General features: G+C 33.9%; 1 protein-coding gene across 2 annotated transcripts; it reads right to left on the reverse strand.

The window, feature by feature from the left end:
• Positions 1–2,302: 2,302 nt before the first annotated feature.
• On the reverse strand, positions 2,303–7,229 carry LOC104803424 (probable 2,3-bisphosphoglycerate-independent phosphoglycerate mutase 2). 2 transcript variants are annotated; one of them, XR_770210.1, is made up of 11 exons: positions 7,112–7,229; positions 5,447–5,616; positions 5,229–5,356; positions 4,994–5,144; positions 4,696–4,899; positions 4,030–4,454; positions 3,547–3,739; positions 3,349–3,444; positions 3,100–3,255; positions 2,641–2,908; positions 2,303–2,504 (listed from the first exon to the last, which is right to left on the reverse strand). XR_770210.1 is itself a non-coding variant. In XM_010527355.1 (10 exons), the coding sequence occupies exons 2-10, from the start codon at positions 5,612–5,614 to the stop codon at positions 2,744–2,746; spliced, it is 1,686 nt and encodes a 561-aa protein (XP_010525657.1). In that variant the 5' UTR covers positions 5,615–5,616; positions 7,112–7,229; the 3' UTR covers positions 2,303–2,743. The 2 variants fall into 2 exon arrangements, 1 of the variants encoding a protein (XP_010525657.1); XM_010527355.1 differs by having other exon boundaries at positions 2,303–2,908.
• Between the last annotated feature and the right edge of the window lie 2,424 nt (positions 7,230–9,653).

Raw genomic sequence — 9,653 nt, forward strand, 5'->3', positions numbered from 1 at the left:
TAGCTCTATATAAATCTTTGTAATTATATATTTTTATTATTTTTTATATTTTAAATGTATATTAATATTATTATCTCTGACCTTAAATTTTTATGAGTCTGTTACTATATATATATATATAAGTATGTATAATATATATATATATATTGATATATATATATATGTATGTATTATGTATGTATTATATGTGTATATATATCTAATTATTTTATTATATTTTTATTTTATGATATTTTTATTTTTATTTTTTATTATTTTAGTATGATAGATCTATTTTTTTATTTTTTATTTTTTATTATATTTTCAACGGAATGATAAAATTGTAACGGATTTTATTTATTAGAATTCCGTTGAAAATACTGATTTTTAACGGATTTTTATCATTTCAAACAAAATTGGAAATATCCAATATAGTAAGAGTTGCTGAGCTAACCTAAAAATATACAATCTTTTTTTTTTTACAATCTAACTTTATCCACTGGACTAATTTTATAATTGAATAATTATTGCTTTGTATTTGTAATTAACAGAAATAAACATTGTATTTAGACTATACTAATTGACAAGTGTGAAATTTCTAGAGAATAATTATCTCGTGGAAAACATTTTGTATTTACTCAAAGAACTTAATAAACAACGACTAATCTCATTATTAATATTTAAGAGCAATTAACATCATCATCGCCAGCCTAACTGAATATGTTAACAAGCTCCAATAGTTCATCAAGACAGCATTTAATGTTCTTTTAAAATACGTTACCTCAAACCCAATTTAAAATTACGAGTAAGTCCAATTAATACATGCTATTGTATTGTCGTATCAGAATATAATATAAACTATTTTTATATAATCTAGAAATTCATCGAACGGGACCAACTATATCTCCTAAAAGATTAAAAATTCTACGTGAATATTTAGAAATAGATTAAAAATTCCACGTGAATGTTTTTTTCTAAATAGAGATTTGAATCCGAGTTAAAAAAAAATTTACATCTTTTCTTACGAATTCACCTATCCAATATTGGGCATATATATAATATAAACTTATATATCAAAGCTTCTCGAATTTCATACATCACTATGTCGGTGAGCCTTCTTTTTTTGACATTTTCGGTTTTGTAAAGAGACAAGTTGCTAACAAAAATAAATTCTGACGTGTTAAAAGTGAATATAATATATATTTTCTCACTACTCTTAACCTAAAAGGGTTAGATACGAATCATACGATCTGTACACGTAACTGTAAAGAAACAGTAAATCTAATAATAATAATAATAATAGTACATATGGTTTCTTAATGTAATAAAGAACAATATAGTGTGTGTGTATATATATATTGAAAGGCCAAAGAAAAAAAGAAACAAAAAAGAGGTACTTAAGACGTACGGCAATCTTGGGGAGATGGTTACAACCGTGAGGAAAACGAATTTGTTTTAAGGGTCATTGTATATTTTTCTTGGAAAATAAATACATATCATGACTTTGACCCCCATAAAAGAATAACAAATTCACCTTCTGTTAGTCGAGTGATAGACGTTTGAGGTGGTCGGATCGCAAAGCGATCGTTAAATATTCAAGGTGACCGATTCAACTCTAGAAGTAAGGAGGAAGGTGCACAATTTAATTTCGGTTTTACAGACTGCCTCTCGACCGTAAAAGATATAATTGGGGTGAGGTTGGGTGAATTTTTTAGTTATAAAAAAATTAATAGATACCCTTACGTGTTATTATAAAAGAAAAAAAGAGAAATGAGAATTCGAATGCATGAGATTGTAATGACGTTGAAAGAAAGAAACAGATGATGGTAGGGCCTAGAGGCAGTCTGTAAACATTTTTCGTTTTGGTAATTCATTTGTTATGAAGCGCCGGTGGCCACACACAAGCTTGAATATTATTATTTTTTTGGTAAATAAGCTTGAATATTCTTATATGTATAGAATTAGTTTGTTATTAATATAATTACATATTGATTTTTTTTTTTTTAAGAAAATGTTTACCAAGTACACGGAGCTTCAAAGATATGGATGTTTATCCGGGAATAAAAAAAAGAGACTGTACAAAAAGGACATCTTAAATTACATGTATTGTTGAATTATTCTGTCAAATTTAAAACAAATACGATAAAAAAAATTCATTACGACAAAAAAAAGTCATATTTCAATTTAATACAAATAAAACATAAAAATAGCATATTAAAAGTAAAATGCAAAATAAAATGAAAAACCAAAGATCAAAATAAAGATTATAAAACTTTCAAAGTTCACTATGGTTCTCAATTTATGAAAATAAAATGACGAAAAATGAGCTGCGAAAAAAAAGAGAGGAGAAAATTAGTTTAAGTTACTCAAACCAACGTCATTCCGGTTTTTCATACGAATCCCCCAAAAAAAAAATTAAACCGACAAAAAGAAAAACAAGATTCCAATTTTGCTAAATGTGAAGGCTGAAGATTATGAGACAACAACAGCAAGAACAATACACTTCATACGTATCCCGTCCTCGTCTGTCTCTCCAAAGACACCAAGAGCAGAAAAACCGCCAACATGATGATCCAAGAGTGAGTGATACAGGAAGAAAACTGCTTCAACCTTTTGTAGCTTCAATTATTAATTTGTAGAAATATAGGGTCGGTTACTTACTTGCCAAAAGGTGTAAGCGGCAAGTGCAGAACCGAATAAATGGGGAGAGTTCGAATCAAGCCATTCTTTTCATTAACCAAGGCAATGAGTTGCACATATCTCCTTAGTTCTCCGCTACTTCGACAAGGGTCTGCTCGTAGTCGCTCGGAGCCACAAACCCGTGAAGGTTCATGACCGTTGCAGCAACGTTTGCAAGCCCGCCCGTTGGAAGATCTTTCCTGAATCTCACTCCAGCTGACAAACCAGAGCCACCTATCGCAATCGGAACCTATATTTGTTGCATCCGAGACAACAGTTACGGAATATTCTACAACCATACTTTTTTCATAATATTAGGACCGAGATTTCTGGGTTCGGATTAATACTCATAAAACCAGCATTCTTAGTTCTAATGTTCATGCTCATCAACTGCCACCAAATGAAATGTCCACAAACAGAGTGTTGTTATATGTAACTTACTGGTTTCAGAGTGTGAGAGGTAAGAATCTGAAGGTTCCCATCCTTGCCAAAAAGTGGCTTTCCAGATTTGTCCCTCTTCACCATGTCCTCAGCATTTCCATGATCGGCAGTGACGACATATATACCTCCAACCTGTTTTATGGCATCAAGGATCATCTGCAACCAGACAGAAACACGTTTTTCAGTCACGATTCGTACTTCGTTCTCACTCCCATGAGCCCTCAAAGATCTGAAATCATATATACATACCTTCACAGCTACATCAGCAGCTTCACATGCAACAACAGTGGCTTGGATATCACCTGTATGCCCCACCATATCTCCATTTGGCAGGTTAACACGCACCTGGAAAAGCAAAAACGACAAAAATTGAGACATAACAACAGAAGCTTCTTCAGTAACGTTTTGAGGTTTGATACATGATGATGAAGAATATGTATACCCCACCTGGTCAAATTTGCCGCTAAGGATTGCATCTCTTGCCTTCTCTGCTATTTCCAGGGCTTTCATCTTTGGCTTAACATTGAATGATATCCCACTATCACTAGGGATTTCAACATACTCCTCCAATTCCTTGTTGAAATATCCAGACCGGTTGCCATTCCAAAAGAAGGTGACATGCCCAAACTTGACAGTCTCACTGATTTATAAAAATTGCATTGCACATATCAATTAGTATGATCCGAGATTCGGTTCTTTCCTATGAAACACCTTTCTTCAAATATATAAATTCTACAAGGAAAAGATTGGCTAGGTCCTTTGCTTCAGTTTAATCAACAAAGAATACACTGTTATGAACTCTAACAAGCAAAAAGAGACAAAGAACGCATAGCTTTGGTAAGCTTAGCCAAATGGGAAATGGCAAAATTAGACAAGGTAACAAAGGAAAGGAAAATATATGGTAAAATTTTAACAGAAGATAGACATTACCTGCACGCAAAAGTGCGGATCCCATTGTGCACCAGATATTCACCAGATGTTCTATCTATCTCTGGAGGAGAAACAAGATAACGGCTAGGAAGCTTCAGCTCACCATCATATTGAAGCATTCCAGCATATCGTATCTTTGGGAATCGGACACGATCAAATATGTCAAAGTTTTCATATTCGAGTGCCTTTGCAAGCATGGTCATGCGGTCTGCCCGGAAATTGAAAGTAACAACAGCATCACCATCTAGAATTGGGCCGACAGCCTTGCTGCTATCATCAACAATGACAAATGGAGGCAAATATTGGTCATTGCAACCGGTATCCTCCCTCAACCTCTTAACAGCTTCTACAGCACTTTTAAACTTGTGAGGAGCTTCTCCAAGAACTTGAGCATCCCATCCTCGTTTCACAACATTCCAATCATTCTGCACGCAGGTAGCAGAATTTGACTAATCTTGAAGAAAAAAACACCACAAATTGAACATGAAGAAGCATAAAATTTCAACAAAAATGATCCTCATCTCACCCCAAGCACAAAGTAAAACCTGCTAAACACAAGTGCCAGCAATTCCCCATACAACGCAACGCATAGCATATATGCAAATACTTGTAAGGCCTAGAATATGTGTAAGTGGTATTCTTAAGAACAATAAAACAAAATCCAACCTCATAACGGTCCATTGTCACATACATACGACCTCCACCAGATGCAATCTGAGCATCAACACCTTTCTCACGTAATTTCACAAGATCATTCTCAAGAGTTTCCACAAAACCAATACTAGAACCATCGAGAACATCACGACCATCAGTAAGAATATGGACTCGTATCTTTTTGGCACCCCGTTCTGCAGTGCCCTTTAGCAGTAACTGCACCAAAGAAATTTAAACAGTCAACAATGCCAACCTCTGCCAAACATATTCGTACAACACAATAGAAGCCATACGATAGAATACTACAAACCTGCAACTGATCAAGGCGGGAGTGGACTCCACCATCGCTCAGAAGTCCGATGAGGTGCAGGGTGCCCTTGTCAAAAGATTCAGATATGTATTTGAAACCCTCTCCGTCATAAATTTTTCCGGAAGCAAGAGCTATGTCAACAAGCTTAGCACTGAAAGAGAGAGGAAAAATAAGAGAACGGAAGAAAGATACATGGATGAGCAGAAAAAAAAATAGAGGGAGTAGAGAAGGAAACCCTTGAGCAAAAATGCGACCGGCTCCAAGAGCATTGTGGCCAACTTCACTGTTGCCCATGTCATCTTCGCTGGGAAGGCCAACGGCAGTACCATGGGCTTTGATGAGCCTCCAATGATCAGGAGCGCCCTGCAAAAGTAGCAAACCAAACCCATAGGATGTAAAACTAATCTAACAAAAAATTTAAAAGAAAAAAAGTATAAAAAGAAAGGAGCATACATTCTTGAGGGAATCCATAGCAGGAGTGGGAGCCTCGTAGATGCAGTTGTACTGATCAGGATCAGACTCACCCCAACCATCCAAGACAATGACGGCGATGGGCTTGCCCTTGGGGAGCTTGGGATGGTCCTCAAGTTTCCAGTTGACTTCACCACCGGAGCTACCCATATCTGTGCATAAAAACACCAACCCATATCAGATCCATAAAAACCACATCTGAAAGAAAAATGGAGTTGTGCCACTTACTGGTAAAACGATTAAGAAAGAAGATGCCAAAGAAGAAGAATAAAGGCAGGTAAGGTGGTAGGTTTCGGAAATATGGATGAACATAGATTAAGCGCTTTTAAGAAGGGGGGGGTGAAGCAAGGAACTTAAAGGTAGCAAGTCCCACACACAGACACACCAAGAGACAGAATATTCCAACAATCTCCTAGTCCAATTTTTTCTTACTCATTTTAGCTTCTGTAACACTTCTTTAGTTAGTATTATTTTTCTATTACATCAAAAAGTTTTGTTCTTTGGATATTCCCATATGTTAAGTTCAAAAAGTTTCCTTTATTTGGTGCCCAAAAAAACCTAACTGTTGGACATGAGATGACGCATACAGAAGATTCCATTTAAACATTTCAAAATATAATAATAAGCATGACATGGTTCACTAGTCAACATCCAACAAACAAAAGAAGAATAAAAATTCAAAATTCCCCAATGGAGGCATTGAAATCTCTATCACTGTGTCATAACAGAGAAAAGTCAATTTGCAATACAATCATCAGAACCCATCCAAGAGCAACTCAAATTGAACCTGTAGACAATGAAGATCAATAATGACTTACGTTTCAGAAAAAAAAACAGAGGCTCAATCTTCAGACAGTTGATCGAACTAAATACTAATGGTGTTTCTAGGCTCAATCTGACAAACATCGACTTCACCGAAACTTAATAAGCAAAAGATTCAACAGCATTTCTTCCGAGATTTACTAGGATTCTACGAACTTTCCAACCAACCAAGTGGGGTGAATGGATCAAGATCAGGAACAAAACAATTTGTAACTAAGATCAGTGAATAACATATTGCTCACTTGAACGACTTTTAGAACCCTCGAGCTCAATTGGTTTGATTTTCATAAAAATATAACCCGATTTTGGTACAAACTAAGAAATGAACAAGTTCAAGGAGCTTTTTTCTGTCGGACATTCTATCGAACATCTTGTAGTCACCTCCTCAAAATTCTACACTTCCGGCAAAAACACAAGTAGAAACATTTCGCAGGTTAAATTAGAAAGAAAAAAATGCACAACCAACGAATCAACAACCATGATTCAGAAATGAATAAAATTCAGACCCAGGAAACGAATCCAGCAAAAATACATTAACATTCTTTGAACAAAAAGAACATACAGAGGCAATATCAAAGCCGGGACAGACGGAGAAGCCAAAATCAAAGTTTAAAGCACCATAGGCGGAAATAATATGGACAAGACACGAGATCTAAAAAAAATGTCCGGACTAAACCCACCAAAGAAGATTACGAAAGGAGGGCGAAATACAATCCACAAGCTACCAGATCGAGGTAGAATCCCAAGCCGATGAACCCATGAACAAATCGAGAAGAATCAACACAAACAGGAATAACGAAAGAGATAATCGAGAAGGTATAGAACCTGTTGACGAAGAGGCGTGATAGAAATTGGACCGAGACGGACGAGTCCTCGAGCAAATCGAACTCTAAAAAAGTTGCTTGAGGTCGAATTTTAGGGTTTGGGGAGTACCATATTCTACGGCTGACTATTTAAACCCGTTCCTTGGTACTTCTAAAACTGTTCACCAAAATAACTAAAGGTTTTATTATCGGGACTATTATCAGAAATATCATTATACTTCAAAGTATACCCTCTTCTAAAAAAAAATCTTACTTCAAATATAACTCTCTAAAAGTACAATAACCATTTTATTATTTTTTAATTAATTAAAAAAATCATTTAGTTTTCCAAAATATAGTTTTTATTTCTTTCTGCATATTCTATCTCTCCTCTGATTTTCTCTCTCCTCCATATGACTCATGTGACTCATATGATCTATGTGATCGTGTGGTCATATGATCACACGGTCACATGAATCATATAGTTCACAATGAATCATATGTCTTATATACGGATCACAAACTTATGTTCTTTATACATGCCATTATAAAAAAATACTTTCCTTTTGATATTTCGACTTCAAAACATACCATTCTCCATCTGCGACCCATATGATCAGAAATTTAATCTTGGTCATATTGGTCATAACTTTGAATTTATAATATTTTTATCAAATGATTAGTAAGATATACAATGTATGAACATAATGAATTAGTGTAATCACCATAAATTTATTATTATGACCAATGTGACCAAGATTAATCTTCTGGTCACCGAGTCGTTGGAGAATGACATTTTTTGAAATCAAAATAGCAAAGGGGATATTTTTTTATATCATGAATCTGATTGACGATCTACGTGATACAAACCTCATGGTATTACCTCCGATTGTGGAAGATAAACAGAAAACCCGTAGATCCAAACAAAACCGGTTTCCAAGCTCAGACAAACCGCGAACAAAGTGATCAAAGAAAGACAAATAAAAATATTGTTATTTGTTTAATAACTTGTTTATATGATTTCATTTAGTTCTCAAGTATGTTTGTAAAATAACTTCTATCAAGTATGAAATACATTTTCTATGAGTATGATCTCTTTGCATTAGCACGATGTTTAATAGGGTTGATTTCTTTGCACTAGTACCATGTTTAAACCTTGAAGAGACAGAAACAATTTTGCATTTTATGACCCATGTGATTCTCATGTGATCCATGTGACCCGGAGATATTTTTGCACTATATGACCCATGTGACCCGTGACTCAATCACACTAAAAAAATACGGTCGAATTTTAGTTTTAATGTTTCAAGATAGTTTATATGGAGTTTTATAATGACAATATAGTGTTTACAAGTTAAATTTGTTAATTTAGTTATGAGTTGTTTGAATATTAGTGCAAATTATTCCAAAGTGTTCTTAAAACATTAGTATCACTTATTGAGTACATTTCTATTAGTGATTTAGCTTTGAAAATTGAAACAATGATGATTTTAAAGTTGTTATTGATGTTAAAAATTAATTAATCACCGAGACTCGACAGCAAACGCAAGTTGTCAACTTGTGGTCTTGGGACGCGAACTTCGCCGGATTTCGGGACCTACCTGTCGTGCTGCCGCCTCCCATGCCTCGAGGACGCTGCAGGCTCGCCGAAATGTGGATCTCCAACATAAATGGGCTTAGATCGAATGTTAATGACTGATTTTGTCTTTTCTTATTGGGCTGGACCTACTTATTTCCTTGTTTTTATTTTTATTTTAGATCCAAAAAATTGAAAACTTTAAAGTGGTTGTTAATTAATTAATTACAAATAGATATCCTTCTTTTTTATATTTTTGTGTGTATCCTTAGTTTAATAAAGTTTCTCAACGTTTTTTATTTAGCATTTTAATTATTTCCTTAATATGTAGTAGCTTATAAATAAACTATAGTTGATAGATTTGGTTAAACTGTAAGATATTTCTCCTTAGGTTTATTGAAAATTTTCCATTTTTCTCTCTTTTATATCTTTTTTATCTAGCTATTTACTTTTTTTATTTCTAATTCATTGTTTTCTTTTTATCTTTAACTTTTTAATATTTTTTTAAATTTCTTTAATTTTAATACAAGAGTGTGTTCATCATCTATATGTTTTATTATGGTGATGCAAAATCTAGAGTAGATTAGTTTATCTCAAAATACTTCTATTCCATTGCCCTAAAAGTTCGTGTGTGTGTATATATATATTTTAATTTCTTCTACTTTACTATTTGTAACACATTCAATACTTAAGGAATATATTATCCGGTTTGATCTGAAATTTTTGAATTTTTTAAACCTTTCATGTAGATGATAGATATGACTGAATCCTCACTGGGTTTATGACCCAAAACGTAAACCCTTATTTATAGTTTTTCTCCAAAAGAACATTATTATTGGGTAAAATAAAAAATTCGTATTATAACAATGTTGACATTATCACAAAAATATTGGACCACTAATATAGAAGTCAAATTCTTAACGTCTTTCAACAACTTTAGCCTTGAATTTACGAACGCAGCGAGAATCTTATCTTATATATATATATA

This window comes from Tarenaya hassleriana, unplaced genomic scaffold (assembly GCF_000463585.1).
Source record: "Tarenaya hassleriana unplaced genomic scaffold, ASM46358v1 Cleome87, whole genome shotgun sequence".
Lineage (NCBI taxonomy): Eukaryota > Viridiplantae > Streptophyta > Magnoliopsida > Brassicales > Cleomaceae > Tarenaya > Tarenaya hassleriana.

Bases quoted from the DNA above. Each gene is read 5' to 3' on its own strand.
- LOC104803424 (XM_010527355.1), bottom strand. From the start codon at position 5,614: ATGGGTAGCTCCGGTGGTGAAGTCAACTGGAAACTTGAGGACCATCCC. The intron at 4,900-4,993 runs GTTTGTAGTATT...TCTTTGGTGCAG, and splicing joins CCCGCCTTGATCAGTTGCAG to TTACTGCTAAAGGGCACTGC. The intron at 3,445-3,546 runs GTGGGGTATACA...TTGCTTTTCCAG, and splicing joins TTAGCGGCAAATTTGACCAG to GTGCGTGTTAACCTGCCAAA.